General features: G+C 43.3%; 1 protein-coding gene across 6 annotated transcripts in view; it reads left to right on the top strand.

Moving 5' to 3' along the window:
* Positions 1 to 17,198, top strand: part of DENND2B (DENN domain containing 2B) — a 150,453-nt gene that overhangs the window by 109,369 nt on the left and 23,886 nt on the right. For all 6 annotated transcript variants that reach the window (XM_033062222.2, XM_033062220.2, XM_033062221.2 and 3 more), the window contains 7 exons: positions 417 to 632; positions 2,655 to 2,751; positions 3,677 to 3,721; positions 5,949 to 6,133; positions 6,748 to 6,857; positions 8,380 to 8,449; positions 14,836 to 14,913. In XM_033062222.2, coding sequence (XP_032918113.1) covers positions 417 to 632; positions 2,655 to 2,751; positions 3,677 to 3,721; positions 5,949 to 6,133; positions 6,748 to 6,857; positions 8,380 to 8,449; positions 14,836 to 14,913 — 801 coding nt within the window. The remainder of the gene's footprint in view (positions 1 to 416; positions 633 to 2,654; positions 2,752 to 3,676; positions 3,722 to 5,948; positions 6,134 to 6,747; positions 6,858 to 8,379; positions 8,450 to 14,835; positions 14,914 to 17,198) is intronic.

Genomic DNA, 17,198 nt, shown 5'->3' with positions numbered 1-17,198 from the left:
TTATTACTATTGCACTGAATTAATATTACACTGAATTATGTACTTACTCTTTATTTTCACTCCTGCAAGTCAGAGGAATGGACCAGGCCTGTTGGGTCAGTGCTCTGCTGTCAGCCAAGCCTTCAAGTTAGATTTTGGGGCTCACAGAATCGATGGGATGTGGGTGCATCAAATGCAGCAGGAGAAATGGTGTTGTAAATGTAGCAAGTCAGAAATTGTGTTGTTTTCTTTGAACTTTCAAGTCTTCAAGGGTGACTCCTGTCCCTTTACTGAGACCCTCTCTTGACACACATCCTGCCCAGTGGTGGCTCTCCTGGCGTGGCATCCCCATGCAGCCAGCACTGTGTCACAGGAGCTGCCTCTGCCCCAGGTGTTGCCAAAGAGGGGAAGAGCTCAAGCTGTTCTTGTCCCTGCAGCTGCCCTCGAAGGCCAGCAGCCACTCTATGCGCGTCGGGAACTGGTCAGAGAGGAAGAGCCACCGCCTGCCGCGGCTGCCCAAGCGGCACAGCCACGACGACATGCTGCTGCTGGCTCAGCTGGGCATCCCCTCGTCCCCCTCCAGCCTCAACGAGGACAGCCTGAGCACTGCCAGCGAGCTGCTGTCCACACGGCGTGCCAGGAGGATCCCAAAGGTACTGGGCTGTCAGCAACCTCGGGCTGAGCAGAGCTCACCTGTCTGTGAGAAAGGACATTGAGATGCTTGAGCGCGTCCAGAGGAGGGCAGTGAGGCTGGGGAGGGGCTAGGAACAGCTGAGGGGAGCTGGGGCTGTTCAGCCTGGAGAAAAGGAGACTCAGGGATGACCTTATCACTCTCTACAACTCCCTGAAAGGTGGCTGTGCTCAGGTGGGGGTTGGTTTCTTTCCCCAGGCAGCACCTGACAGAACCAGAAGACACAGTCTCAAGCTGCACCAGGGGAGATACAGGTTGGGCAAAAGGAAAAAGTTTTTCATGGAAAGAGTGATAAAGTACTGGAATAGTCTGCCTGGGGAGGTGGTGGAGTCACCATCACTGGATGTGTTTAAAAAAAGACTGGATGCGGCACTTGATGCCATGGTCTAGTTGAGGTGTTAGGGCATGGGTTGGGCTTGATGATCTTGGAGGTCTCTTCCAATCTTGTGATTCTGTGAATTCTGTGAGAGCTTGTGACCTTTAGTCACTGAAAGCTCTTTTTGTACCCTAAGGGAACATTTAGATCAAAATCCCTTCCCTAGAAGTGATAACTTTCAAGTTCTCCAGAAGGAGCAAACATCTGATGGCCATCTTTGCACAAAATTGATTTTAAGGCAGTTCTGTTTTCCACACTCTTCTTTAAGCTCTGTGGACCAGAGCATTGCTGTGTATATAACTGTAAGATTTGCAATTGGTGATGGCCAAGCAATTATTATTTATAACATGCAGCAACATCTGAAGTGCTTTATTTCTCCAGCATTTGTTTCCAGGAAAATAACTGATTGGCCTAATAGGTTTCTCTTCATTTACTCACACCTAACCCCATCCTGATAACTATGCTCTCTTGATGGATTTGAAGTAAAACTTAATTTTTCATTTTTTAAGGAGCTTTTCAATTAAAAATGGAATGTGAAAAAAAAACCCAAGCCACAAGACAACAAGCAAAAACCCAACTATACAACAGCAATAGAGAGGGGGAAAACTGCCAATATGCTTCATTTTGGCTTGTGAACAAAGTTGATTTTTACTGTGTATTCGACTCCTTCCTGTTCTTATTAGAGAGCATATTTTAAAGTACATGGCTATAAATACTGGGAGTAGAGGGAGATTTTTATGTTTCTGTGAATTTGTTGGAAATTGTTGTTTAAGGAGGAAATGTTTAAGGAATTGTTGTTTAAGGAGGAAATTAATCCTACCTCTTAATATTTACTGCATTTTTACTTTCATGGAATATATTGTTATACTTCACAAATGGGTACACATCTCTGGAGGCAATCATAGGGTTACAGAGTAACTTACTACCTGATTTTGAGTAAAACTTGGAAAGTTTGGCTGTTAATTTTGTACTCAGTTTTTTAATTGAAGGGACAGATATTCTCCTTATGTGAAATTATGATTTCAGCATATGAATGTTCACGATTTTATTGCAAATCTTGTGATAATTTCTGTTTTCTTATTACTTTACCTTTCAAGAGCACATATTCGTGGGGAATATATATTTTTAAAATTGAGATAGTGTTCGTTTTTAAAGGGAAAACCTAAATAGGTTTTTTTGCAGTCTGTGCTCTTTTGCTGCCCTTCTGCTGTGTCTATAGTAAATTGTATCCTTTCACTCAGTTTATTTCTGTCTGGAAGCTGAGGTGAAACAGCTTTTGCAAACTGTGTTATAGTTCCATGAAGGAATCTGCTATGGAATTAAATATACTATTCCTGACTTATCATGAAGATTAATTGTTACATGTTTGTGACTCCCAAAGCTATAATACTCTGTTTAATGTTGAATTCTTAGTAATCCCAGCCTCTTGCTGAAGACAGCAGACACAACCATCTCATTAATATTTCCCATCATCTCAGATATTTCTGGGGCAGAGAGTTATTATCTGCATTAGCCAGCCTATCATCCATGTTTTGTTTGAATACATTAATTGAAAGTCTCCTGGGAGAAAAATGAGTCTTACTGACTCCTTATTTTCTTATTTTGCAGCTTGTCCAAAGAATCAATTCCATCTACAGTGCAAAAAGAGGGAAAAAACGGCTGAAGAAACTTTCCATGTCCAATATTGAGACAGCATCCCTACGAGGTATGGTACAAGTGTCATGGTCCAGTGAATCCATTTGGATGCTACAGGATTAATCCATTTCCTTCTTTTCCTCCACATCTACCCTGGACTCCACTTAGTTTAGGACTTTTTTCTGTGAACAATGATAATTTTCTCTCTGCAAGAGGAGAAAATGGGGAAGAGCTAAAAATAAATGAGATTCTCAGTATGTGTATCCTATTAAACCCATGGTCAACTAGACTTACCCAGATGCTTCTTCAGTCCACATTTACTGTAAGTTTTGTCCAAAATTCACAGTTTTGCCCCTGGAGTTCTTGCATGCTTTTTCCTGGTGTCCACAGTGTGTAACTCACCCTGTGCTTCAGACTGCTTCTGGAAAAACAGGGGCCAAAAAGGAAATTCAGGCCCTGTTTGTATAAGAATAGGGCTGTAACTATAGAACCCCTCAGTTACACATCTTGTCATAAGATTACTTTTGCCTCTTAACTCAGTTTGGTGAGTTCTGGTGATTAGGAATGTTGCCCAGGCAGACAAAGCTCATAAGGCTTACTTTGACTTCTCAAGTGCTGCATAACTTAAAAAAAAAAAAAAATTAAAACCTGAAAACAAGAAGTGAAAGGGTTAAGACCCATTTTCCAGATGACACTTTTGCAGGTCAGCATAGATGGGGATTCAGTGCAAACAGTTGCTGTAATGGAGAATGAATTTTGCCCTTTCATCAAAATGAAGTTCTTACTCTCAAGCAACATTGAAACTGAATCCAAGGAAAACACAATCTAAGGAGTAATTTAAACTGTTTATTTCAAGATATTTTAAGACTGAGGAGAAGTGCATGTGTGTATCACAAGGCTCAGAGATGAGAGATAGGATTTTTCCCTGTTGCATCACAGTGAACTGAGTGTTTGCTCTGGTTTTGCATTAACTGATGCCTCTCTGTCCTCTGCAGATGAGAACAGCGAGAGTGAGAGTGACTCAGATGACAGGTTTAAAGGTAAGGATCAGCCTTCAGTGACTTCTAGTTAGACCCTATCACAGACCTTATCAATGTATGTTCTCCTGCCACTGCACATCCTGTCCATGGCCTATATTCTCTGTAGTTTCCTAACTCCATTACTGCAGAGCTCCCGAAGTTCCAACATGGGAGCATGAACGTGGAAAGCAAGGACAAAATGAGCTGTGAAGGTCTAACAGGGATTTGGCAACTGTGTCATTTAATGAAGAACAGGACCTTTGATAGATTGGCTTTGTCAGCCACTTCAGAGATGCTGATCTATTCCAGACTGACTACTGGGTGCAGGCTTAGAGGGATGAGATTGGATAAAGATGCTCCTCTTTTATTCATATGCTGCTTTCAGTGTTTACTGCTCACTGCTGTTGGAGGCAAGGATCTGGGTCTGATCCCAGCGTTGTGGTTCTTAGACTCTTTTGTAAGTCTGCAGTCTACAAATTGTAGAAATTCCTTTATCAGCACCTGCACAAACTTTGCCTGAGCCAGGCCAATAAATTAATCTCTCATTTTCCTAAACCTTGATACAGAAAGAGGCCTATTTTAGGCCTATAAAAGCCTAAAAAACTTGAAGACAGCAGCAACAGATTTCATTTCAAAAACCCATCATGTTGTTAGTAGGTGAGGGGTAAAAAAGACAAGGATGTGGAGCTGTTATAAGATATGGAGCAATCATCCATGTCTATAATAGTGCAGATGACACCTGTTTACTGTATATCCAGCAAAACTTTCTGGAAAACGTTGTCTCTAGGAAACAGATTTGTGCCAGATAGGTGGTGGTAAGACCATCCAAAACAGGCTGTATGCAGTGTTGTACAGTGATGTGTGGAAAATGCCTCTTTGCTCCTTTGTCTACCTGTACCAACCCAAAAGCACTTGCAGTTCTGTTTCTCTTTGTGTCAGAAAATACAGGGGCTGCTTGTTCTCATAGACCATGAAAGAAGACAGACAGGGCATGGGCCCTCTCTTGTTACTGGAAGGATATTCTGATCTCAGTGGAAACTGGGGGGCTTTTCCCCATTGTTCTGGAACAGAGGTTCTTCATTCTCTTGTATCTAACTAACTGCTCCTGAGTGACTGTGTTCACATTGATGCTCTCAGGGCATCCTGAGCTAAAGACCCCTTGTCATGTGTAGCATGACAGGACTCCCTGGGTGCCCATCTGCTGGGGTGGGCTCTTTGGTTTCACCTCTAGCAAACATGAAGCAGTGGCTGCAGTGTGGGGCTGCCTCCAGGCAGGAGCAGGCAGGTTGTTTCTGGCGATTTAGTTTCCTTATCTGTGCAGTCACATCAAGACCCAAGGGCTTTATCAGAATAATTTTTATTTTTCTGTTGAACCAGATGTATGAGGGCTGGTCATCAAAGGCTTTCCCTTAGTGCTTATGACACTTTATTTCCCTGTCACAAGGGCCAGGCAGCCTTTGGAAGCTGTGGGCAATGGCACTAAGTAGAGCCTGAAGGACTTGAGGTGTGCTGTTAACAGTTCCTTTGCCATTGCCCAGAGATCCTTGTGTGAAGAGCTGGGGAAGGGCATGCAGAGAGCTACTTTTACTGATTTTGATTTTTTTTTGTGTAGTGATGTTAATGACCAGTCTTCCATAGGTATCAAGCAACCAGTCACTGGATCAAGGCACATCTTTGTCTTCACGAGTGACCATGAATCTAAGATCATCCCTCAGTTGAATTAGCACTGACAAAGCAACACACAGGAGGGAATTGGCACTTCTTTCCTCCCTGTCCCCCTTCCCTGGAGATTATTCCATGGCTTGCCTTATGTGGTGTGTAGCAAAAAGCTGTTCTGTGGGACAGGTCACAGAACTGTTTTTCACTGGGATAAGCCAGGCCTCAGATGTGTCACCCTGGCGGCCCCAGTGCCATTTGCACAACCACATAAGGGCTTATAATCCAGTCTCATGTGTGAAGAAAAGCCAGGTTTGGCAGGGTAGCAGTTATGAACTGCAAATTATTTCAGTGAATGAGTGTTGCATAACTTCAGTACTTGGAGAGAGTTTTGATTTATGGATGCAATTAGTGAGGGAGACCACAGAAGGTTTGCTAACTAGAAGGTTTGCTTTTGAAAGGAGAACGTGCTTGGAATAATACTCTGGCAAATTGAAAGTCCTTTGTGAATGGCTGTGGCTTACACAAACACATGACAGTCTCAGGTAATGATCTGTCTCTTTTTTTATTCTCTTTTCTTTTTAAATGCCAGCTCATACCCAGCGCCTTGTGCACATCCAGTCAATGCTGAAGAGGGCTCCAAGTTATCGAACCCTGGAACTGGAGCTGATTGAGTGGCAGGAGCGGGAGTTATTTGAGTATTTTGTGGTAGTGTCCCTGAAAAAGAAGCCCTCTAAAAACACTTACCTCCCAGAAGTGACATACCAGTTTCCCAAGGTAAAAGAAAAATTCCTATGTACAACTCATTCTAAGATGACTAAGGTGAATGAATAGAAATCCAGTCCTTCAATGGAGCTTTCAGAATTATTTCAAAGCAATCTGTTACAAAGCAAAGGGCACACAGAAGGTAACTGAAAGCTTTCCCTGTCTTCACATTTATCTTTTCCAGAGCTGGAGAATTTGGCCTGATGGTGGATGCTTTAAGACTGTGTTTAAATTCAGTTTCTAAATATTTCTCTTTTAAGTAATTTTGGCTATATTAGGATTTGTTCCAAAACTTGCTGAAGTCTATGGAAAGACTTTTGCTGATCTCTGGCATTTCTCTTGTGCTCTTGCAGCAGAAAGGTATTTGAGTTAGGGCTGTGTTTTAAGTGGCCATCGTACAACAAGAGAGTTTCAGACAATTTAAAAAATGTAAAACCCGAGCAGTGATAATTTATTTTCTACCAGCACCTATAAGCCTGTCCTGGAGTCATGGCTGACTTTGCCAAGCACAAGTACAGGACAATCTGATGGGCCCTGGCTCTCAGAGCTGCTCAGTGACCTGGCCCTGAGCAGAGCTGGGAAGGGACACTCTAGGGTCTGACTGAACCTCGCTTTTCTCCCGGCAGCTGGAGAGACCAACCAAGCAGATGCGGGAAGCGGAGGAGCGCCTCAAGGCTATCCCACAGTTCTGCTTCCCTGATGCCAAGGACTGGCTCCCTGTCTCTGAGTACAACAGGTGAGTGCTCCAGAGCTCCTCTGCACACTGGAGTGATGCTGGAATGGAGTGCACTGCAACAGCCTCAGCTTCATTGATGCCCAATTAAGGAAGCAGCAGTTTGAGTCTTGGCCACTTTGTGATCAAGCAGCTGTATTTAATTTTTCTTTCTTTTGAAGTTCTGTGCTCTTTTTCTTCCCTATTCTGCCTGCCTTACAGGCCTATGTGGCTGAGAGAAAGAGGCTTGAAGGTTCTTCTGAGACTTAAAAGAATAAATGGAAGTATTTAAAATAAATCTTAAAAAGGATGGCCACCCCCTGCCCAAGTCATTCACCTCAGAGTGCTTGTCTAACATTGCAGGTTACCCCTTCATTTGGCTCAAAATCTTGCTATCTGAGAGCTTTCTTGGAGCTGTGCTGTGTCCCAGCAGAGGAGCTCTCCCTTCTATTGCAGATCAGTGACTGCAGGAGAAGGGCAAGGAAATGGAGAGTCAGGCTTGCATTTTCTTTTTCATTCAAAGTGACCTCAGAAAATGTATAATTTTTCCCCCTCTGCATTGATACATGAGAACTGGTTGATCCAAAAGTGCAGAGTAACAGAATAGGCAAAAGGGACGGAATCATGGAATGATTTGGGTTGGAAGGGACCTTTAAAGGTCAACTAGTCCAACCTTTCTGCCATGAGCAGGGACATCTTCAACTCGATCAGGTTGATCAGAGCCCTGTCCAGCTTGATCTTGAATGTTTCCAGGGATGGGGCATTCACCACCTCTCTGGACAACCTGTCCCAGTGTTTTACCACCCTCACTGTAAAACATTTCTTCCTTTTATCTAATCTGAATCTACTCAGTTTTAGTTGAAAACCATTACCTCTTGTTACAGACCCTATTAAAAAGTCTATTTCCATCTTTCTTAGAAACCCCTTTTATGTAGTGAAAGGCTACAATAAGGTCTCCCCTTACAGAGACATCTGTATTTGTAAAAACCCTGGCATTTCAGCCCAAGGAGGTGCTTTTTATAAAATGCAGTTTAAAACTTGCAAAGCAGTCAGGAATGTTTCACAGCCCAGGCACAAATTCACAGACCCATCCCTTTACCTGTGCTGTAATTACAGCCTTAGAGTGCAGTTTTATTGCTCTGTCACAAATGGTATTTATCCTAGACAAAAAACGAGTTGGATTTTGGGAACCTGTATTGTTTCTGGATATTCTCAGAGAATATCTAAGGTTCTCCCTTTAAGAACAAAGCTCAGTCCAAAGACAGGATTGAACTAAAGGTAAAGGAGCACTGGAATATTGCCCTCCAAGTCTGATTCTCATGTTTCTTCTGCAGTCACTGACACTCAGCACCCATCTTTTCTGATAAGACAGCTGGGTTGTCCTTAACCATACTGCTGGCAGAATTTTTCCACAGAGTATGTCCTAATGATGAAGACCTTCCAGTGGGTAGCCTCTCTCACTTGATGAGTGTCCCTTCCTAAGTGATCTACCTTGTAGCCATGCTGTAGTTCTGATCTAAGCTCTGGACAATTCACTTTCTCCTAGTGAGACCTTCTCTTTCATGCTGACTGGGGAGGATGGGAGCCGGAGGTTCGGGTACTGCAGGAGGCTGTTGGTAAGTACATCACCCTCACTTCAGAGGGCAGAATTCTCTTAAAAAAAAATCCCAAAACTACAGTCTGAACTGAAGGTGTTTCTCATGGTTTTTAAAGGGAACAGGGTTTTCTCACTCTGAAAAACCTAAGGAGATCAAGTTAAAATAAGAATTTGTAATGGCCATTTCAATCAGATGGATTCCAAGGTTTGTAGGGAATTTCTGAGAATGTGGAAAGTGTCTTGTGTGAGCACTTACTTCATAAATTCTTTATGTTATGTACTTTCAAGCACAATCAGAAATACTACAACACTGGAAACAAAGGCAAGACTGGTATTTCTAAACATTTGTGAGTAGTGTTTATCTCTTGGGCAGCTGCTTACATCTCAAAGGACTCTGCCAGCACTGTCATCAGTCTGCAGCTCAGAGCCATGCAACAGGCTGGTGCCAGCAGTAGGAAGTCTGGTTTCTCACAAAATTTTCAGTCTTTGTGACCAGGGGTGGTCAACAGGTGAGATGGGGAGCCCACAAACAGTGTTGTCTCCACCTGGAAAATCCCAGGACACTTGATAAACTGAGACCACAGCAGTGTGTGTGTGTGTCAAGGGGGAGGGGTCTGCACAGACCTTGCAGAGTGTGGTAAGGGAGGTGGAGCACAATGCAAACAGGGATTCTGGTGTCCATCCTGCACACCCAGTGGGATGGCAGCAAAGCAGAAAGCAGTTGGTTGTCCCTGCACTGGCCTTGCACTTCTTGGGCAGATTTGGAGCTGTTAGTGAGTGACTGGATGGGGAGCCAGGGCTCCTGTCATGTTCTCATTACTTGCCCACACTGGGTTGGGGGAGTTTATATGGATATTGGATCCTGCAGGAATCTTTGGCTGACTCTATGTGCCAAATGAATTTCTACAGCAGTTTGTAAATAGGTCCCCCCTTTGTAAGAGTAAGGCACACTGGCACTTTCCCTTCCCTTTCTGGCATGACTTCCCACCTTTTCAGGCAGGGTACACCCACCTTCAGTAGCTTCCAGCAGAGCAACTCCCTATCACTGGCACGGCTCTGTCCCCTCTGTCCTGTACTGCTGCTTGTGCCTGACCCTGCTGTTCCCTGCTCTGTGTCTGTGGCAGAGCCCTTGGCGTGCAGACAGCAGATGCTCTGTCTGGGAGGTACTGCTGTGTGTGGTTCCTCTATTTGTAAGAAGTTTCATTAAGCTAACATAACAGAAAACTTGTTTATCAGTTCTGGGGGCAGTGTTTGCCATAGGTAGCATGACAGGGACTCACTGTATAAAACAGTGTGTCACAGTGGGACACAACAAGGTTGATGTGTGGGCAGGAAATGTCACTGAAGGCTTGTGCTGCAGTAAATCTGGTCAGGGGGTAGCTCAGGGATGAACAAGGAAAGCACCTAGAAGTCTTCCTTGCTGGTGTAAATAAGCATAACAAGATGCAGGGCAGCAGTACAATTCAATTTTTTTTAATGAGTTGTCATTTAAAAGGATTAAAAGGTCTATTTGAGAAAAAAATAACAAAACCTCAGAAAATGTTGGTTAGAATTAAATTATGGAATGTTTTCACTCTACCAGGTTAAGGTGGTTTAAGACTTTTATCTCTCTGAGAATGTCAGTAAATTTGTAATCATGCACAGCTCTTGCCTTTGTGAAATGCCAAATGGTTGGTCCTGGTCAATGTCACCATGCTGACACTGAATTAATCAATGACAATAAAAAACCAAAAAAAATTATACACAGGAATGTTGAATTATTTTTTCAATGAAATATTAACATAGACTTTCTTTACTCATTTAATGCTGAGTGAAATTCACCCTACATAAGGGACAGCATAAAAATAGAACACTGACTTTCAGCTGGTGCAAAAGCTGGTGCAAAAATGAGTATATTAAAAATTAAATCAGTAGTGCACACTTCTATATAATGGTGTTTTGAGACAGCATTGGAGATTTTTATTCTCCACTGGATAAGGCAAAAATCAATAAATAGCAAAAAGAAAAAGGAAAAATGAGTAGCACTTTGCTAAATCTATCTAATAATTATAAAGCAGATCTGCTGCTGCCACCTTGGGTGATTGATCACTTAATTCAGGTAGCTTAATCTGGATTCCAAACCCTGGCACAGAGAAGCTGACATGTCTCATCCCACTGGTACAGCCTACTCAGCCAAGGAAAGGAAGGAGTGATGCCAGTGCACTTCACCAGCTTTGCTCTTTGTGGGGCAAACCCAGCCATACCCTTCTGAGAGCAAAACTGGGGCTTAGAAAGAGAGGGGATTTTGGACGCTGCAGAGAAATATCACAGCATTTTCTCTACCTGTGGAAAAGGCTAAAGTAGCAGAGATCCTTTTATTTGGGTGTTCAAACTCTTTCTGTGGAATCTGGGTGGTCACCTGAACTGCCTTTTCCATAGGGTTTGGCTTAGCTCAAGAAGTGTAACAATTTCATGTTCCCTGCAAAGGTTGGTGGGTGTTGAGACAGCCTCCCTAGTGTGTGCCTCAGTGTGATATATCTCTACAGAATATACAGATTTTGTAGAGGCACCAAGGAGCAGGTAAATCCTACAGGAATTCTTTAAATACCAGCAACAGATTTTTGTGTTTGAGGGTCCAATTTCCTGAGCAGCTTTTGGAAACCTATGCCAGGATGGCTCTGATGTCCAGGAGGGCACAGCATTTCCTTCAATTAGTCCCATTCCTGACCTGCAAATTCTGTCAAATGCAATAACCATAACTTGGGAGCTACATGCAGGTTTTAGCAGACATTATGCAAGAGAAAGGCGAGGCCACACTGTAACACAGAATCATGAAACCCTCCTAAAATTCTTATAAACTGCTCCACTTTAAGCCAAGCCAACTGCTGTGAGGCTAATTGCTCAGAAATGTTCCCCAGCTGTCCTGGTGAGGGATGCTCTTGTAATACCCAGCAAGAGGTGTCTCACACCTTCTGGTGCATTTGGCAGCCTCGCTGGCAAAAGCTCCATGGCTGGCTAGCCAGGCAGCCTGATCCTGTAGGATGGCTGGCTGCTCTTCTGCAGGGTCTGGTGTGCAGATACCTGCATTTAGGAAACAATTGTGTTTTGTCAGCCCTGCTCTCCTTTGGCGTGTTGCGATATGAACAAACTGTTCCACTTTTTTTTTTTTCCCTTCAGATCTCAGATTCTTCCAGACTTTTTTGGGGGTCTGTGTGCCAAAACTACCTCAAGGGATACAGTGACAATTATGTTTTGTTTGTTCTACAAATCCTGTACAGTATCCCCTTTAAATGTATTTATATTGTTTTGTTTCATTTTGGAACAGGATTAGAATGGAATGTAACCTATTGTCCCACAGCAGACAATCTGCATTTCCAGAGATAGCATGAAATTTTCCAGTTACATCTTGATACCTCCAAGGCACTCCTGCAACAGCTTTTCTAGTGAGTGCACATGTCAGCAGCAGAGATGACTTGGGCACCCTTGCAGGGGCTGTTTCATCCCCTGCCTCTCTTCCCTCTCACATAAAATTTGACCCTCCACCACTCTTCTAGGCTAAGACAAGCCAGCCCCAGGAGTCCATGGAGGAGAAGATGCCTGAATGTAAAGTGTGTAGCTGAAAACATGGAAAGCAGTTGTTAGGGAATAACCTGCCATCCTGCATTTGCTGGGGGTAGGAGAAGGGCTTCTTTACAGTGTGAAATCAACTTTTGTGGGATGCAGACTGTCTATGGAGCTGCAAAAAGCTCATTGGAAAACCCTTTTTTCCCTTGCTCCCTTCCCTGTTGCCCTTGACAGCCCTGTGTACACTGAGTGCTCTGGCACCCAAAGTTCGTGTTTCACAGAACAAGAAGTCTTTAAGAAGTGCTTTTGGATTTACAACACCCACAGTTTTCTCATAGCCAGAATTTGGATTGGCCCTAACAAGGAATCAGGAGCCTCCATAGAAACTGGCTTGTGACTGACTATTCATTTTAGGCTTGCAGTGTTTGAATTGTTCTGATTCTTGGCATCACTAAGGAATACCTCTGTTTCTAGATATGCTGGCTAGTGCCTGTACTTTGCAAAGGCCACTTCCCTCACACAGCTCAGTGCTATGGCAGACAGGGAGATCTCTGAAGGCTCCATAGAATCCAGGCACATGGACAGGGAGGTGAGATTTGAAAGAGAAAAATGGCAGGCTTAGTTTTTGGAGCAAAAGCCTCTTATTTCTCCTGCCAAAGATTTTGGAGTAGGCTTTAGTCAGTAATATTCAGATTAAACTCACTATAAAAAATACTGTCCTGAGCCACGTGTGGACCAGCCCAGATGCAGAGCTTGGTTTGCCCATCTCAGCCAAGTTCTTGTTAGCTTATGTTCATTATTTTGGGAAACTGTCTTGTCATCATCAAAACTCATTAGCATTTTCACTTTGTGATAGTGGACTACAGCTGAAAATATCCTGGGCTCCACAAAAACAAACTGAAAGCAAATCAAACTGAAAACATCATCCCTTCCATCTCTCTTCTTTCAGGAGCAGTGCAATACACCAAGTCAGAATCACTTGGGTGCCTCTCAGCTGGGCTAGTTATCATTTTGCTTTCCTCATCTGGACCTCTTCTTTGTGTGCAGGAGTGAGCCTTGGATGGAGGACGTGAGTCCAAGAGCACAGTCTGCAGAATGGGAGAGCTCCCTCTTGGGAAGAGAGGAGGTTACGCTGGTTCTGATGGGCAGACCCAGGGCCTGAGTCTCCCCCAGTGACAAGGGAGGAGTCCAGGCAGGAGTGTCATGTCCCATGGCATGTTAAAGAAAGAAGCCAACTAAAGCACTAGTGGATGTTTTAGCTCAATCTAAAGTGAGGTGTAAAGCGATTTCTGAGAGGGGAGGTTATATGAAGGGCTGCCAGTGCTATAAATTTGAGAAGTTCTGCCCCTCAGAATGGCTCTGCTTGAGGCTTTTGCTTGCTGCTCTTACAGCTGATATGTGTGCATCTGTGAGGCTGTGCTGTTTGCAGGAAAAGGTCTCTGAAATAAAAAAGGATGTCCTGCACAGTGAGAGCAGGGAGGAAAGAATCCCAGCTCCCACAGACATGTAGCCTTTAAGACATTTGAAAGCAATGATATTTCATAAAGGAGAAACTTGGAATAAGTGCTAAGCAGTTATTGTTTCTGGTCTTATAGATGACCCAGGAATGTGATGTTTTTACTGGCACTCAGTGAGACAGCTCTTGGTTGGGAGCTGTCCAAAGCTCCTGGCATGGCTTCGGCATTCCTGCAGATTTGACACAATGATTTTAACCAAAATCCCACATGCTTGATATAATCACTCAGTGCCTTTAGAAAGGATTTTATACCTAATATGGACAAAAAAGGGCTCTGCTTTTTCAGAGATGTGACGCGTAGCGAGCAGGTTTGGATCCAGAAATAGACTCATCTGTATTCACTTAGTTCTGGTATTTTTTTTGTGGTCTTTATTATAACAGGCAGGCACCTGCTGACTGTCCAAGTCTAGAGTGCAATATTCAGGTTTAAAAAGCACAGCTACCCCTCAGTTTCTCTCGATTGTCATCTCTGTGGCATGTGAATTTCAAACACTCCATGGGGAAGTTGATCACTGCACCAGTAGAGTCCAACAAAGAGACAAAGATAAGTGGAACAGGCAGGGAAGCTGTGTCCAGTATGCTGGAGGAGGTACCATTTGCTTCACCAGGACAAATCTTACATAGCATGGTTAGAGTCTTTACAGATGGTCTTTACAGTTTCTCTTGGGGAGAGGCTAACAGGGATGTGTATCTGATTCTTTCCCTCAGGGAGGGGGTGACAGGGATGTGTATCTGATTCTTGCTGTTGGGGAGAGGGTAACAGGGATGTGTATCTTTGATTCATACTTGCCACTGTTAAAGTTATGTGAGTTTCATGTTTACCATTAGTTGGTCTGAGGAAGTTAATGATTTACTCATGCAGTCCACCTTTGTTTAGGTTGTGAGCTCGCTTTCTGTAGGTTGAGCTCTCTTTGAACACCATGGAGTGAGGGAGTGAGAACCTAAAGCCATCATGGCTTTAGGCTGCCCTTAGTGTTGCAGTTCTCTTCTTGCAGCTCAGGGCCCCAGGATGGCCCCACTGCTGTGGAGCAGCAGGAGCAGGGGACAGGGATAGCAGAGGCATGAGTTCCAGCACTGGTTCCATGTGCTTTTATGGCTGCAAGCTGGAGCAGTGCTGGGATACAGCTCCAACACGCTGCGATTTCCAAAGGATAAGCTCTATCTGTGCTTCTCAGTCTCCTGTCTCATGGAAGAAATATGATGCTTTTCCAAGAGCAGCTATTTGTTGGAGAAGCAGATAGTGAGAGATGTCACATGGTGGCCAACTGTGTGGTCAGAGAGAGAAGTGTATTTCCTCATGGCTCCACGTTAATATGTAATTCCCATCTCCTCTTTGCTGTTATCAGCCCAATGGAAAAGGCCCACGCCTACCTGAAGTTTACTGTGTCATCAGCCGCCTGGGGTGCTTTGACTTATTTTCCAAGGTAAGGAGATCTTTTTTAATGTTGCTTTTAAATTGGATTGTTTACTGAGGCACATCTGCAGTGATGAACCAGACTGGAAGAATTCCTTCCTTTGATGGGAGATAACTATTTTACAGTTGCTGTTTTGGATATTCCATCCCTATTATTTGATTCGTCAAAGAATGTCTTATTACTTCTGTGACTGAGGCAGAAATTGATTCAGAAAACATCTGGGTGTCTGTATGATCTGGCTGACTGAAGATTTTTCCATTGTTTTCTACAGTCGTTCTGTGCTGAGCTGTAATTCTTGGCATCCATAGTTTGGATGATGGGCCAGTACCACTTTTACTCCAACACCCTGTGGAATGATGAGGTTGAGAAAAAAGATTATTTGATATGTGAATTCCATACACTTAACACCAGTGACATTTACTGATGATCTTTTAATTGGCCCAGTTTTAACTGATTGTATTTTAATTTGCCAGGGGTTTTCGCTTCAGATATGGGAAATCTCTCAGAACTTTCACAGATTTTACTTGAGAATTTTCATAGGAATAAAGTTGAAAAGGGCATGTAAATCATTGATGTTAATAAAAATCGTAGTATTTATATTGTTCATATGAGCTAATGATCATACAGAATATTATCTTTAAAGCAGGTTTCAAGTTTTTCTAGATAAAACTTTAACACAAGCCTTATGTGAAGAGCAGCATTTGGGTTGCAAATAGTTAATTGCAATTATGCTTTTGACATCTTTCAGAAAGCTCTGAAATCAAGGGTTTATAACAGAGTCTCTTAGACACAGTATGTATCTAAACACAGATATCTGTAAGTGAAATGGAATGCATTGTTCTGGGAGGATCACCCAGCTCACCACACTCATGGTGTGGATTCTTGTCCCCTCCTGAGGCTCTTTGTTTGCTATTTTGTTTTTATCTAATTTTGATAGTGCTCTGTTTTTCAAAGGAAGACTTGGGAGAAGAAAAAAAAACTATCTTCCTCACAACCATGTAACAGTGCAGCTGAGGTATAAGGTCAGACAACTGGCCCTCAATACAATGAATAGCTATCTCTATCTTACACTGTGAATGATGAAAAACCATGGGATATTAAATCTTGGATATTATTTATCACAAAAGCAAAAAGACTCCTCTGGTTTAAAATGTTTATCATCCTATTCCTGATAACTTGCTTTAATTTTGTCTTCCACAAAGCCTTTCCTGCTCACTCACTGTAGTAATACCTATTGCTGAGACAGACTTGAGAACCACAGATATCTTAACTTCCAGCCAGTTCATTTGGTCATGGTTTCAACAGATGTTCCTGACCATTTTATCTCTTGGGATCTCTGTTCAACTTTTATTTGGTTTAAATGCTCCTTTTATTTGCATTGTGAAGGTCCTTGGAGCCAGGCATATGACACACACATGACCCCCAACTCCAGCAACAAAAAGCATCAAGTAGCCATTCCTGTGGCTGCAGGAACATAGCTGAGTGCTGGCAGTGTGCAGAAGCACCCAGGGACCTGGGGCACAGCCCTGCTTCATTGCTGCTTCCCACTTGGGCAGCTGGTTTTGTCTGCTGAGGATGGCTGTGCTGCAAATAACATCAAGAGTGAAATCTGTGTCCTCATTTATGGTTATCTGCCCTTCCAAGGACTGGAATGCAAGTTATGTATATAGGGGCAGCTTTGCTTTAGTTAAGCCTTCATTGTGTCCCAGGGAGGAAGGGGAAACTGCAGCAGTGAATGCCTCTGCTGGCATTTGGTGTCACCAGCTCTCGTTACAGGTCACCAGCTTGTGCTTAAGTGTCTTTTAATGTTCTGCTTCAGTGAAAATCATTTCCAAGAGAAACAAGAGAAAATGCCTGGTTCAGGCCCACTAACTCTTGTATGGCCTTTTGCTCTGGAGTGGTGGTTAAAAGATCACTGTTGCAGGTCAAACCACTGACTGCTTTGAACCTTGCTTTCTGTCTTTAGCTTTATCATCTATATGCTCTGTCTAATGTGGGAAAACTTAGCTGTGATCTAATTTATGTTGCCCATGTGACCAAAGAGAGAAGAAAATAATAGTCTCCTCTATCTTTAAGAAGTTCCATCTGCTTGTTTCAAGACTAGATTGCCTGCTGTTTCATCAAGAGAACATGACCTTAATGCAGGCACAAGTGGGTGTGCTGCAGGGGCAGCTCATAGTCTCCAGCTCAGCACAGACTCTGACCTGACAGCCACTGCTGAGACCCTTTACAGGAGCTCTGTCCTGCTATCACAGTGGCAGCATTGCTTTCTTGGCTACTCTGGCTTTTTCCTG

Source organism: Catharus ustulatus, chromosome 6 (assembly GCF_009819885.2).
Source record: "Catharus ustulatus isolate bCatUst1 chromosome 6, bCatUst1.pri.v2, whole genome shotgun sequence".
Lineage (NCBI taxonomy): Eukaryota > Metazoa > Chordata > Aves > Passeriformes > Turdidae > Catharus > Catharus ustulatus.
This window is presented reverse-complemented; position numbering and strand designations above follow the sequence as displayed.